The sequence below is a fragment of the Salmo salar genome, chromosome ssa09 (assembly GCF_905237065.1).
Source record: "Salmo salar chromosome ssa09, Ssal_v3.1, whole genome shotgun sequence".
Taxonomy (NCBI): domain Eukaryota; kingdom Metazoa; phylum Chordata; class Actinopteri; order Salmoniformes; family Salmonidae; genus Salmo; species Salmo salar.
In genome coordinates, this window is record NC_059450.1 from 16,891,339 (window position 1) to 16,906,903 (window position 15,565).

General features: G+C 46.5%; 1 protein-coding gene across 3 annotated transcripts in view; it reads left to right on the plus strand.

Annotated features, from left to right (window-relative positions):
• The window catches only part of ralgapa2 (Ral GTPase activating protein catalytic subunit alpha 2), a 150,695-nt gene that overhangs the window by 99,091 nt on the left and 36,039 nt on the right, over positions 1-15,565 (plus strand). For all 3 annotated transcript variants that reach the window (XM_014210400.2, XM_014210399.2, XM_014210401.2), the window contains one exon: positions 3,809-3,936. In XM_014210400.2, the coding sequence (XP_014065875.2) occupies positions 3,809-3,936 (128 nt within the window). The remainder of the gene's footprint in view (positions 1-3,808; positions 3,937-15,565) is intronic.

Consider the following 15,565-nt stretch of genomic DNA (forward strand, 5'->3'; position numbering starts at 1 on the left):
AGGGATGTAAACACATTTTTGCACAACATTTTTGAGAAATAAGCTTTTTGTGTGTATGGAAAATGTATGTGATCTTTTATTTCAGCTCATGAAACATGGGACCAACACTTTACATGTTGCGTTTTATATTTTGGTTCAGTGTAATATTCAAATGTTAATTAAAATGCTTAGGATTTTTGTGGGCAACCTCGACATGCATATTCAACTTATTTTGGTTCAGTGTAGAATCACATTTGGCAACGATTACAGCTGTGAGTCTTTCTGGGTAAGTCTAAGAGCTTTCCACACCTGGATTGTGCAAATTTTGCCTATTATTCTTTTCAAAATTCTTCAAGCTCTGTCAAATTGGTTGTTGATCCTTGCTAAACAACCATTTTCAGGTCTTGCCATAGATTTTCAAGCAGATTTAAGTCAAAACTGTAAGTTCCACTCCGGAACATTCACTGTCTTCTTGGTAAGCAACTCCAGTGTAGATTTGACTTTTTTATTGTCCTGCTGAAAGGTGAATTAATCTCCCAGTGTCTGGTGGAAGGTATACTGAACCAGGTTTTCCACTAGGATTTTGCCACTGCTTAGCTCCATTCAATTAATTTTTTTATTCTGGAAAACTCCACAATCGTTAACGATTACAAGCATACCCATAACATGATGCAGCCCCCACTATGCTTGAGAATATGAAGAGTGGTACTCAGTAATGTTGTATTGGATTTGCCCCAAACATAACACTTTGTATTCAGGATAAAAAGTGAGTTACTTTGCTACGTTTTTTTGCAGCATTACTTTAGTGCCTTGTTGCAAACAGGATGCATGTTTTGGAATACTTTTATAATGTACAAGCTTCCTTTTCACTCTGTAATTTATGTCATTATTGTGGAGTAACTACAATGTTGTTGATCCATCCTCAGCTTTCTCTTATCACAGCCATTAAACTCTGTAACTGTTCTAAAGTCACCATTGGCCTCATGGTGAAATCCCTGAGCGGTTTCCTTCCTCTCCGGCAACTAAGTTAGGAAGAACGCCAGTATCTTTGTTGACTGGGTGTAATTAATGCACGATCCAAAGGGTCATTTATAAATTCCACACGCTCAAAGGGGTTTATTCAATGTCTGTTTTTTTATTTTTATTTTTTTTATTTTTTTATTTTCATCTACCAAAAGGTGCCCTTCTTTGCGAGGCATTGGAAAACCTCTCTGGTCTGTGGTTGAATTTGTGGTTGAAATTCACTGCCCGACTGAGGGAGCTTACAATTATCTGTATGTGTGTGGTACAGAGATGAGATTAATTTAAAATATGTGACTTGTTAAGCACATTTTTACTTGTGAACTTATTTAGGCTTGTCATAACAAACGGGTTGAGTACTTATTGACTCAAGACATTTCAGCTTTAAATTTTGTATTAATTTGTAAAAGTTTCGAAAAGCATAATTGCACAAGACATTATGGGGTGTGTGTGGCCAGTGACAAAATCTCAATTGAATTAAATTCAGGCTAGAACACAACAAAATGTGGAAAAATTGAACGGGTGTGAATATTTTCTTAAGGCACTATATATTTAGATTGGTAGACTCTAATATTTGTCCTAAATGTGACCAAAAGACACTATAGGAAGTCCGTCACTGGGACATCCTCATCTCAGATCTAGAAGAAAACCTCACACACTATCTCCAGTCTCTTCTAAAGAGGGCGAAAGAGACTTTGTCGGCCAAACGAAGGGTTTTGGTGTGTTGGAGCAAAAGATGGGGCCAGAATGCATGGCAGCTTTCTCATTCCACTGACCTGCCAGCAGGACTCTGCCAACCTGGGAATGATGCCCATAGCCCTCTGTCTGGCCATCCACCTAGGCCTCCTCCCAATATCCACACAGACAGACAGAAAGACACCACCAACAACCACCCAGTCTGCAGCCCAAACCTCCACCATAGAATCCTACAGCCCCCATTACGCAGACCCTTTCTTGTTCTAGAGCTTCATTGGCCTGAGTTGACCTCTAGAATTTTTTACATTTTTTTACACCAGTAGAGATTGAATGGGCTAGCTGTCAGTTTGAAGTGTGCTCTAATTATTGAAGTGGAGGGACTGTCTGGATAATGAGCTAAGCCATGTCAAGTAGACAGCAGGACTTATGGAGAGGCTCTGACACGCACGTCACATTCCAGGTCAACGATCATTAAACTCAGCAGATTTAAAATCTCCCCAAAACACATGAACAGACGCATGTGTCACACACGCATGCACGCTGCTCTCAAATACAGAGAGCTCCCACTGTATTTGTTCAATAGTTCAATCAAAGTATTTTCTCCAGTATTGATTTGCATTAGATGAGTGTGTGGTTTCTATGCTAAATAAGCTCAACACTTAGGACTAAGTCACTCAAACTTGAATCTAACCCTGTACCAATTTTAGATGTTGGGCTGGGAATTGCCAGGGACCCCAACGAGATGATGATATCATGATACTTAGGTGCCAGTACCATATGTATTGCGATTTTCAAGACTCTATATGTAATGTGATTCAATACTTCAAATTTATTGTGATTTGATGTTCCAAACATATTGCGCACTACAGTGGCAAGAAAAAGTATGTGAACCATTTGGAAATGCCTGGATTTCTGCATAAATTGGTCATAAAATTAGATTTCATCTTCATCGATGTCACAATAATAGACAGTCTGCTTAAACTAATAACACAAAAACAATTATACATTTTCATGTCTTCAATTGAGCACACTTTGGAAAAAGTACATTTATTAAAAATAAAAAACAGAAATACCTTATTTGCATAAGTATTCAGACCCTTTGCTGTGAGACTCGAAATTGAAATCAGGTGCTTCCTGTTTCCATTAATCATCATTGAGATCGTTCTACAACTTGATTGTAGTCCACCTGTGGTAAATTAATTGATTGGACATGATTTGGAAAGGCACACAGCTGTCTATAAAAGGTCCCACGGTTTTTGCTCTGACATGCACTTCAAACTAAGTCATGAGGTCGAAGGAATTGTCCGTAGAGCTCCGAGGCAGGATTGTGTCGAGGCACTGATCTGGGGAAGGGTACCAAAATATTTCTGTAGCATTGAAGGTCCCCAAGATCACAGTGGCCTCCATCTTTCTTAAATAGGAGACTCTTCCTAGATCTGGCCGCCCGGCCAAACTGAGCAATCGGGGGAGAAAGGCCTTGGTCAGGGAGGTGATCAAGAACCCAATGGTCACTCTGACAGAGCATTGTTAAATGAAATGCATTCCAGGTGACTACCTCATGCAGTTGGTTGAGAGAATGCCAAGAGTGTGCAAAGCTGTCATCAAGGCAAAGGGTGGCTACTTTGAAGAATCTCAAATATAAAATATATTTTGATTTGTTTAACACTTTTTTTTGGTGTGTTATTTCATAGTTTTGACGTCTTCACTATTATTCTACAATGTAGAAAATAGTTAAAATAAAGAAAAACCCTAGAATGAGTAGGTGTGTCTAAACGTTTCACTGGTACTGCGTTTGAATAGCATTTTTATTTTTGACTCACATTTTCTCCTTCCCTCCGCTCCTGACAGCGTGTGCTCATGCTGCATGGAGGGGAGCGTTGCCTAGGCAACCAGACTGGTTTGCTACAGCACCTTGCTTGTTTCAGCACGGAGCAACAAAGTTTCATCATGTTGTAATGAGTCCATGTAACCGCGGAAACGGACTCAACCACACGAATGCCCGGCCGTCCTGTCTTCACTCCGCTTTTCGTTCCACAGAAAAAAAGAAGAATTCAACGGTTATGACGGTTATTTAAGATGGTAACTTTCTCTCCCTCTCTCCTTCCCCTCGTAGGTCCCCTTCTTTGGGCCTCTTTTCAACGGCGCCATCGTCACAGGAACGCTGCTGCCCAGCCTTGTGCGTGCCACCTGCATCAACGCCAGCAGAGCTGTCAAGTCCCGCCTGACGCTTTACCAGAGCTTGTATCCTTTGCGTGAACCCTTTACTCTGTCTCCCCTACCCATAAAGCCCTGTCTGCCTCCACAAGGTTAACAACTGATCACAGAGCCTCAGCAGGTAGGCCCTGCAAGTTTTTCCAGGGACGGTTATCTTTTTCGATGTATTCTTTTTTTCTATGTATTAATGTTATTCCTCACAATCTGATGATTGTTCTCATATGTGAAAATATTGAATTTCTAAACGGGTTGATTGTTGTTATAGCAGCGTTAGCCCTTCTAGTGGTTGGCCTGGGTGGATTCCGATGTGGTGTGTGTAGCGTGTTGGGTGATCTGCATGGGTGAGCACTGACACTGATCTTGATGCGCTGGCTGATTTGCATACAGCGATTAACAGCGCACCGGGTTGAGGTGTTGCGGTGTGTCGCGCAGCCCGTAGTGACGTGAGGACGCATGTGTCTGTCTGGGTCTGTAATGGGGATCTTGTGTAACATCTCTGTGGTCTTGTATGATGCAGTGGGTTTAGACGACAGCAGCAGAGACATGACTGTCATTAACCCGTCCTCCCCTCCATCCCGGTAACAGCCTGCCTGTCGTTAAGGGCCTGATCTCCAGCTGTACATGTCAGTTGGTTTAAGACGAGCGTAATCAGCGATGGAGATGAATTTGCATGTGAATAAGTTGATGACTGAAGGAGGTGAGGGACGTTTTTTTGGAGCGGTGGAGCGGTGGGTGAAATCTGATCTCCCACAAAGCCTTGCAGCTCCGCCTCTCCCCGGACAGGGACAGGCTGTACAGAGTGGCCTCGCAGGGACCACAGTAGCTCTCTGGGTGTTGCCATGGCGACCAGCAATCTCCAGCTTTTGAGGTTGGACCCAAGTTGTGCACCGCTCTCAAGTATTCTTTTGGGCCTCGCGGCACAGGTCATTGGTTTGTAAGGAAAGTGGGCAAGGGTGCGCGATAATGTCAGTAGCCTATAGTATGTTTTTATGCTAATAATGTGCACTAAACTTTGGCTACAGGTGTATGTGGCTGTACATTCTGAGTTTGATGTGTATGTGCTTGCATTTGTATGCACGGGTGTCACCCCCCCAGCCCACCCATCAGCGAGGCTCATATCAGCCCCTCTCAGGGTCCCTGGGGGCATCAGTGGGACAGCAGAGAGGCAGATGTCTGTAACCCAAAGCCAAGTGAATTACTCCAGTGTGAGATGTGCTGAGCTGCCAGCGGTGTCTAGCTACCATAGGCCAGTCTGCACTGGGAGCCAAGGGGGAAGGAAGCCAGGGCCGGACTGGGCCAGACCAGGCCTACCTGGCATTCCTTAGCAAGAAGAGAGCAGCACAACGGCCTGATCTGTGAGATGAGATGATCGCTGGCTGGGCTGGAGCGTTGGCAGTGTGAAGCAGCCAGCCAGGCTGAGGCCCCACATACTGCAGATCTGGATAATGAGCTGACAAACGGATGCTCCCAGCCAATGGATGCTGGCAATGCCAGCACTGGTGTCTGTGTGTGGGACATTTTCCTGGATGGCTGGAGGATTATGTTTAAACAAAGAAATAGTCATGAGTCATCGAGGCGACGAGACCTATTTTTTTTTATCAAGATAGGGCGCACACACAAACAAACACAAACTATTTTGTAAATCAGAAGATTTCTCAGGATTTGTTAAAAGAAAAAACTCCTACCAATAAATAAAGTTCTGACTATTTTTGGAAGAATGTTTTAAGATATAATTTAGAATGCTATTCGAAGGTTTATTACCTCAAAAAAGATCAGGAATACCAAAACTAATGATATACAGTTCCAACCGCCATGTCTTTGTGAGACGCAGAATAGGTGAATGGATGGCTTCCGCATATGTGGTTCCCACCATTAAGCATGGAGGAGGTGGTGTGATGTAGGGTGCTTTGTTGGTGAAGCTGTTGGTTATTTATTTAGAATTCAAGGCACACTTAACCAGCATGGCTACCACAGCATTCTGCAGCGATACACCATCCCATCTGGTTTGCGCTTAGTGGGACTATCATTTGTTTTTCAACCGGACAATGACCCAACACACCTCCAGGCTGTGTAATGGCTATTTGACGAAGGAGAGTGATGGAGTGCTGCATCAGATGACCTGGCCTCCACAATCACCCAACCTCAACCAAATTGAGATGGTTTGGGATGAGTTGGAACGCATAGTGAAGGAAAAGCAGCCAACAAGTGCTCAGCATATGTGGGAACTCCTTCAAGACTGTTGGAAAAGCATTCCAGGTGAAGCTGGTTGCCAAGAGTGTGCAAAGCTGTCATCAAGGCAAAGGGTGGCTACTTTGAATGATCAAATATATACAATATATTTTGATTTGTTTAACACTTTTTTGGTTACTACATGATTCCATATGTGTTATTTCATAGTTTTGATGTCTTCACTATTATTCTACAATGTAGAAAATAGTAAAAATAAAGAAAAACCCTTGAATGAGTAGGTGTGTCCACACTTTTGACTGGTACTGTATCTAGACTTAACCCAAAGGCATATGACCCATTCCTCCTTCTGCTGATAGGGTTCCTGCATTGTACTACATTTTACATTACATTTACGTCATTTAGCAGACGCTCTTATCCAGAGCAACTTACAAATTGGTGCATTCACTTTATGATATCCATTCCTCCATGTATGCTCCCTTCTCTTCCTCATCTCATCTGCCTCTCGTCTTCTGCAAAGTGTAGGTGTTTTATTTTGGGTTGGAACAATGACCTTGTCTCTTTGCAGAGCAGGCTGTTTTTGTAGCCGATATTAAATCCCTATCCAGCGTTTCCCCGCCCCGGTGCTCCCCAATCTGCTGTCTGTAGCCAGGCCGCTCTCCAAGGTCATTTGTTTAATGTTTCTACAAAGAAAAGCCACATGACCTCAGTGCGTCCACATAAAGGCAGGCCTGGCGCTGTGGCGCTCTCCTCTGTGGCGCTCTCTGGTGTCCTCTCTCCTGCTCCGTCCGCCACAGAACTGGAGTCTCCAGCAGCCAGGCGCTCTGCTGCACCATCACTCCGGCTAATTGGATTTGATATTGAAATATGACCACCAGCCACATTGCTGGACACACACACACACACCAATCCTCCCTTCCTCTACAATCCGCTGTTTCCTTTTTGGCTCTACACCATGGTACTTAGAGTAGTTTGTGTGTGAGAGGTTTTTGTGTGTCAGTGTATGTGTGACATATGGTCAGCGTTTAAGATGTCTATCCAAGTGGGTTGACGTGTGTCATTCCACTCCTATGTACAGCATTCTGCTCTATTCAGTGACAACGCACTGATGTTATTTCAGAACCCTCGGCGCTGTTGGACGTCAAAGAGACAGTCCTGACCCCACAGACCTTATATTACAAGGCTGTCAGAAATCACCCATATTGTGTCATTAATATGGCCCTATGAGAAGAGGCTGTGTGAATCCTAATAGTCACCCTGTATGAACACTGAGCAGCGGGCTGCAGTCTCCTCCACTGCCAGAGGGGAACGCAAACTCACTGTGAGTGGTGAGGACCTGACATGCGGGAGGAGAATACGCTTGACGGCCAAGTTCCCGCTATATAAGTAGCACACCATATATCAAGACAATTTCCCCTGACATGCAATGTGTCATTCATCCCCAACTACTGTATGTGGTCCTACTGTAGTTGAGTTGGTCTCGCATGGCGCTTGCAACGCCAGGATAGTGGGTCGCTTTGGATAAGTGTCTGCTAAATGGCATATTTATTATATATATTATGATATGGCTGTAGTGGACTTCCTCTGCTTCCAACACAGCCTGTTGGGTTTCTGACGGGAGACTTGATCCAGTCACTGAGTGTTATTCTCTCTCCTAAACAAGCACTCACTCCCGAGTAAACGTGTGCTGTGTGTTTAGGTAGCAGGAGCTTCTAATAGGGGGAGGCGAAGTAGAGCTGACCTTCATTCTGAAACACAACTTCCCCGCTGGACAGAATCAATAGCTTTTCCGCCCCAGTGCCCTTACTACCCTCCCCTAAGACACGCACGCACGCATACACAGAGAGATCTGTCTCCGGGCAGCAATCAATAGCCATAATCTGTTCGTGCACGTGGCCAGTCATGCGAGCCGGACTTTTAGGTGGCATTGTGGGGGACATGCAGTGTAGTAGCAGAGAGAGGTTTCATCTTCTCAGTGAAGCTCACAGAGCCCAGTGGAACCTAGGGCTGCTGCCAACATACAGAGGTGCAGGCCCTTGCCTCATCTACCCAACCGTCTACCAGCTCTGGAGCTCTGCCTTTCGACGCTCATGAAAACATCATATATGTGGGACTCTTGCCATTGATATTGGCCTACTGCTTTGTGTACCTTCTGAATAAGGCTTTGTTTCTCTCTCTCATGTCCCTACATGGATAACAATGTGCTTTAGGACAAGAAGTTTCATTACCTAGTCAGGAGGAAAGCATCTTTCGGAGTCTTTGAAAGGAGGTTATGAATGGGAGCTGCCATGTTAGTGTACTATAGCTGAAAATGTATTATTTAGGGTTGCTGATAGGCTCTTATTTGTCAGCTAGTGTGCCATAACAGTCTCCTGCAGCCATCTCCCAGCCCATGAACTGAGTGCTTGGCTTGGCACAGTGAGAAGGGTGAGCTGGACCATCTTCCCTCTGTCATAAGCCTCTCAGTGAGAAGTGATGTGTACAGCCCTAACTCTCCTCTGTCTCTTTGCCTTTTGAATTAGAGGCTCTGTGACGTTGTGTGGAAGAGCAACCTGCTTCCATTAGGTTAGGGTCTTGTTCTGTGTCTGGTCCAGCTCTGTCACGGTCCAGCTCTCAGCTCTGTCACGGTCCAGCTCTCAGGGACGTCCATTCCTAATGACCACCCTAACCCAATTGGAACACAGAACTCTGGGGCAGGGTGGATTGCTCGACAGGGTGGAGGTGGCCGGGATTGTCAGAGGCGGTTGGGTTGGAGACTGTTGTTGGGAGAAGCAGGACTTTGGTGGAGTTTGGTGAGGGCTGAGGAGTGGATGAAAGGGGGGCTATGGTTGGGGTTTATGACATTTTGGGATGGAGGGGGTTTCCTCTACTGAATATTTTAACCTAATCCCATGATCAGTGGGATTAGGTCCACTCCTTCACCCTCAACCCCTCCACTCCTCCGCCCTCCACTCCTCCGCCCTCAACCCCTCCGCTCCTCCCTTCCGCCCTCAACCTGCCCCTCTCTCCAGCTGACCAGCTGTTCCTGGAGCTCACGACAATGTCTGATGTGTTCACATCACTGAGTCCCCTCCCCGCCCACACACCACCACTCCACGGCCGCTCCGCTCGGAGCAGCAGACAGCTCTGCCACTGGGGCCTAGAAGGGCCAAGGGGGCCAAGGGAGCGGGGGGGGACACACGCACAGACCTGTCAAACCCAGCCTTGACTCAGGAGGCAGCCTGGCCGGATGGCATATGGCGTCTAGCTTTATACAACATGCAAAAGTACCCCCCCCCCCCCCCCCGCTGCTAATGCAGAATGACTCACAGCATTATAGTTTTTTCCCTCCCCCCTCCATCTTCTCCCCACCCTGCCTCTAACAAAAGGCGTCCCCCACTCACCCTCACAGTGAAAGCCCTGGGGGCCGGTGGCTGAGCGGCGGCTGAGCAGAGCAGGGCCACTCTTAAACACAGGTAGAGCAGGCATGGAAACAGACGGCTGATGGCATGGGCTGGAGAGCTTGATGACAGCACAGGGCCCTGAAAGACCATAAAGACACTGTCTGTGTACTGATCCTGGGGATGAGAGCAGCACAGAGAGATGAGTTACTGTGGGTTTGTCGGAAGCATTGAAGTGGTATTTCTTTGTCATCTTTTTGTTGTGTTATGGGGTATGTTTTACTAAGGTTGTTAAACTGTCAATAGTCTCCAAATGGGAGAATGTATCCTATGATTTTGTCTGATCGTTGACCACTCTTTACTTAATTGTGTGCCATTCAAAATTGTGATTGTGTTACTCAAGGGAATTTTAAGTAGGTATTTTTGGGAAATGTTAGTTTGAAAAGATTCGCCGTCCGCCATTTGCAGAATAGACCACTTTTTGTTTTCGATATATGTGCCACCCCATCACTAAATATTTCTAGTCCTGGGAATGTACACGCATTACAGCACAGCATGTTACTGAAAGAATGTCATGCTCCGTGTATCTTTAAACTTGAACGCCTCACAACCCTCCCCTCCCTGCTCCGTCTGTTATGCATTCATGCCTGACATCTGTCTGTTTTGTAAGAGTGCAGTGAAAGGCTGGGAGGTTGCCAGGTCTGCGTGGGATCCCCCTCTCTCCCCCGCCAGCCAGCCAGCCAGCCAGCCAGCCAGGGAGGTGTCGGGTAGCGTTACTAGTATCAGACAGGCTGTATCATTATGAACCTGTCAGGGGTGAAGCCACAGAGGTGTTTGGTATCCACTAGACACCCCTAGTTCTGATAACTGTGAAAGCTGTCTCTATCACCAGCCATCAAAACCTAGGCCATTCTTACATATCGTGTTGTTATGGAAATCATTTATCTTTTTATCTGTGGAGGAAAAACATACTTTGAAGGAATCCCTGGTTGAAAAGTATTCATCTGAGAGGACTGGTGCTGATGGATGCTAGGTGTTTTGGCTTTGGAAGCAGTCATAACTGTGGACTTCAGTGGTACTACTCTGTGTACTTGTGTGTGCATTCCACTGTTGAACTCTGTGGATTGGCCAGCCCCAGTGTTAGGCTGCATCAATACTTTTAGTCCTTGTATATGGAAGGCCGTCCGCTCTGCCGATCAGACTCCGTAACGGACTTCAGTGCTGGGTAACGCAGTACATTCCATTTGAAGAGGACGTGTTAATAGGGATTGATGTGTGTGTGTGTGTGTGGTTCTACGGAGGGTGTAAAACCGGTCTGTCTGCTTTAAGTGATTAGCATCCAACTAGCCATTCCATCTGTCCCCCTAGTCCTGTTTAATTAATGAACTTTCTTTCTCCTCCCAGCCAGCCAAACACCACTAAAGGAAAGCTGTTAGCCCTCTCAGGTTATCCAAATTGATGCTTGTTCTTGTTTCCACTACAATGGCTGCGTTGTCATTGATTAGTTCGGTTTTGTTTCTTCTCTTTTGTCTCAGGGTTCTTGAGGGAGGGTTAATGAGCTTCCCTGGGAAGCCTCCACACATTTTAGTGTTTTTGGGGGCAGAAAAACAGAACCGTGCAGGTGTGCACCTCCGTGTGTGGCATACGTGTTCATGTGTGTCTGTGTGGATATTTATGAATAGGATGGGGGAAGGTTTTAACGATGGAAGGGTCCTGGGAGTTTTCTGGTGTTGCTAGTCCATTATTCCTCATCAGAAGCAGAGGGCCTGGAGCACTCAAACACCGGGCTCTCTTCCCCTCCCTTCTCTAGTCTCCCGTCTCCTTAGGCCTGACATCTTGTAGAAGATGGAGGAAAGAATATATGTAAAGCCCCTCTCTCCTTCTCTCCCTTTCTGTCTCTCTCTTCCTCGTCCTCTCTCTCCGCTCTCCTCCTATCTCTCGTTACAACGAGGCACTGGACAGCCTTTGTCCACATAAAGCTGGCTTCTTTGTGTGCGCAGCCTTTTGCTAATCGGCGTGGTCGTGTGCCCATGTTTTAGCCCACATTTCACGCGCAGCTCTCCTTTTGTCTGAAGCCTGCCCCGATAAGGATCCCAGTTCTAGGGCCGCTCTGATATTGAAATCCTCCAGCGTCGCGGAGAGAGCCTTCAATCATCCATTGTCTGCGCTCCAGTTATTACCATTCAATCTCTGTGTCCCTCGTCATCACCGGCCAGAGCACTGAGACTGTCCCCTGAAAAGACCAGGGCTCTCTCTCCTCTCTCGCTCTCTTCTGTCACATTCAAGCATATCCACAGATATTTCTGTCGTCGTCGTCTCGAGACGGCCCGTGTTCAATACTACCAGGAAATGTCAGCAAAATGTCACTCCTCACATACCCCAGGATTCTCTTAGTCTCTGTGACGTGGCCCTGGGTTAGGGACTTCTTTTGTCTAGAAACCTTTGGCCTTGCACTGTTTTGTCCTAAAATTGGCATTAGGCTAGCTTTTCAATTCTCTTTTAACGTAATGAGACTAGAACCACTGTTAATCTAAAGATTTTCTTCACATTGCTTTAAATGTCACAGCCTTAATTGGTTATTTTAAAGAGGAATTAGTTGATTATGTATATGTTGCCTCTTTAAACAGTTGAAAGGCAGCACCTATTCCTCTCCTGGCCCGTCTCCATGGTTTCCCCGTGGAGGATGTCCTTGTCCTGAGCATTTGCATTTTTGCATTAAATGGAATTTTCCAACTAGAGAGACAAGCGAAACATTAAAGTGTGTGTAGTGCCTTTTCTGCCATTTCCAGAAGGCTCCCTTTGATGTGGTAATGGAGAGAGTATGTATATGTTGTCAAGTGGCAGCCATTGATTTGGCCACAGAGCAACATACTGTACAGTAGGCCTTTCTATGATTGACATTTGGTGGCCTGAACGTCTTTGCTGTGCTGCTGTTGTTGCTCTGGACAAAGAGAAAGCTTGGTTGATTATCTGGTCATCAGCTCTAGATTTATAACCTCTTAGTAGTCGCTTTCTAAAACAAGACTTTCGGCTCCCTGTCATTGTAGATGTTCCTCTCTAGGTTTTTCCATTTTAAATGTTGACAGAAAACCTTGTTTACCAGACCTGCACTCCTCCAAAAAGGCTTTGGCAGGAAAACAAAGGCCCTGAGCTCTTCAGATTTATGCGCTGTGCACATCTTCATTAGTTATGTATAGCCACTAATTACTATTGATGAGATTCTAGCAGTTTGGGCTACAAATCTATATGTATTGTCATTGTAATGAGTGTTATTTACTCTCAGATCTTCAGGGCAGGGGGATATAGATGAAATGGCCTTTGTGGAGGCAGATATGGCCCTGGCTGCTTTAGTCTACACCCACTTGTTTTTGTATCTGCCGACTTTGACCAAATCCCGTTTCCCTCCCCCTACTTTGTCGCGGCCATCTGCAGAGATGTATAGCACTTCCCAGCTTCTCCATCTGTTTTTGTGCGTCCATGAAAGGCCCATTATAATCCCTTGCTGTATGTGGACGCACCGTGAGTTGCTAAACAGGATGGAATCCTAGAGGCCTCAGTCCGTCGGTTAATTATTTGAGCTCCCTCTTAGAGATCTTCATTTGAACAAGTTTTCTAAACAACGTTGTCTCCGTACATCCCCATAAAAAGACAGCCAGTGTTGGATGGGGGTGAGGCTGGTAAATGGGCTCCATGCAGCCAACGCTAGGCTAAGACAGGCTCCTGATTAACTCTTGAGTGACTAGCTAATGTCATTGAAGTAGGACCACCTGGCGATGAGACTGTACAGTCAGCTGCCAGTGGAGGGCCAGAATGGGGAGGACCAGGTGTTAGGCTCCAGCCCCCTAATTGTTGCCATGTAATAGCCCGCTTGACTGCAGAGTGTGGCCCCAGGGCTAGGATTAGAAAAGGCTGTTGCCAACACAGAAGACATCAGTTGTCTTTCTGCCCAGTTTTTTTTCATACCTCTTTCTTGCCATCCCACCCCCACTAATCATTCCAGGTAGTAGGGAGGCTCCCCATCCCTCCCCCACCTCATTCACTCCAGGCCTACCCCACATCCGGCTGTGCTTTCAGGCCTGGGGAGGGGCGGCTGTGGGTGGGTTTGAGGAAGGCTGGAGAGAAAGACAATGAAAGAAAAGAGGGGGAGGAAAGGAAAAGAAGAAAGGGGGTGTCAGACAGAGCGGGGAGTTTTTCCGGTATTCCAGAACAGCCGAGTCCATGTCAATACGGGAGCTTTTAGAACTCCATCTGCTCCTCCTAATCCTTCACGCTGTAGACTAGAGGAGGGCCCCATAGTTCTGCCCTTCACGCTGTAGACTAGAGGAGGGCCCCATAGTTCTGCCCTTCACGCTGTAGACTAGAGGAGGGCCCCATAGTTCTGCCCTTCACGCTGTAGACTAGAGGGCCCCATTGTTTTGCCCTTCACGCTGTAGACTAGAGGAGGGCCCCATAGTTCTGCCCTTCACGCTGTAGACTAGAGGAGGGCCCCATAGTTCTGCCCTTCACGCTGTAGACTAGAGGAGGGCCCCATTGTTTTGCCCTTCACGCTGTAGACTAGAGGAGGGCCCCATAGTTCTGCCCTTCACGCTGTAGACTAGAGGAGGGCCCCATAGTTCTGCCCTTCACGCTGTAGACTAGAGGAGGGCCCCATAGTTCTGCCCTTCACGCTGTAGACTAGAGGAGGGCCCCATAGTTCTGCCCTTCACGCTGTAGACTAGAGGAGGGCCCCATAGTTCTGCCCTTCACGCTGTAGACTAGAGGAGGGCCCCATAGTTCTGCCCTTCACGCTGTAGACTAGAGGAGGGCCCCATAGTTCTTCCCTTCACGCTGTAGACTAGAGGAGGGCCCCATAGTTCTGCCCTTCACGCTGTAGACTAGAGGAGGGCCCCATAGTTTTGCCCTTCACGCTGTAGACTAGAGGAGGGCCCCATAGTTCTGCCCTTCACGCTGTAGACTAGAGGAGGGCCCCATTGTTTTGCCCTTCCCTATGCGCTCCCCTCATGTGTCACATACATTTATCTCACACTTCCTGTCCTCCAAACTGACACTCGCTCACAGCCGCATTACTACTGTGATCTTCAAGGAGAACAACGTGGAAACGATCCTGAGGACAAATTGGCCAGCGATACGGTCTGCTACTGGTTGGCATTTTTTGATAAGAGCCCCAACCTCATTATGATTCTAATGACATTGATTGGAATATGGCTGTAATGCAGAGATGAGGGCAAATGAATTCCCTTTTGTCCCTGTAACTAACCTTGGCTCTCCAATGCATTCATAACCCAATGATAACTGTGATCATCTGTAGCCCTGTGCTTCTCATTAGCATTCCCGCTAAATGCCTGCCGTTTTGCATAAGGCTCGAGAGCTCTATTTACCCACTGAACCTTTCACTGCGAGGCTAATGTAGGGGCGGGAGAATGCACTCTGGAGCATGACTCCAAACACGGTCGGAAGCAGATGCCGACTCCACACGTTAACGCATAGCAATCATTTCCCCGCACATAAAAAGTTCAGAGGCCTCATCTGTGTGGTAAATGTTTCATTAGTGTTCTGTGGAACACTGTGTTATCGTTGGGTTAAACCAAAAACTCTTTGGCATAACACCGTGTTGTATGTGGCCCTGCAGGCTATTAGGACGTCAGAATCTCTCTGTGGAGTGGGACTGACGTGTCAAACAGGCCAAAGACGGTCTCTCTCTGCTCTGTTGCTGGTTTGGGATTGTGCAGGATACAGGTGGTACGACTCACATGTTGAATACATGTCTGAAAATAGCCATTTTGGTCCACGGTTGCAAATTTGATGTGCATGTCATGGCCACCCAGGCACTGCACATACATATTCACCTCCCCTGCTCTGTTGAGGCCCACCATTATTCCAGCCAAACAAAGTGCTCAGGCCACGGACGCTTTCATCCAAACCTGATTACTTCAGCTCAGATTGGACCAAAAAAGGACATCTTCAAAGGTTTCTCTGACCACCCCACTTCTAGTCTCTTTCTCCTTGAGCTTGTCGGTCAGGCAATCTTCTTAATGTGATGGAGCACTGTGACTGGCTGCTTTTAATCATCTCTCTGGGTTTGATCAATC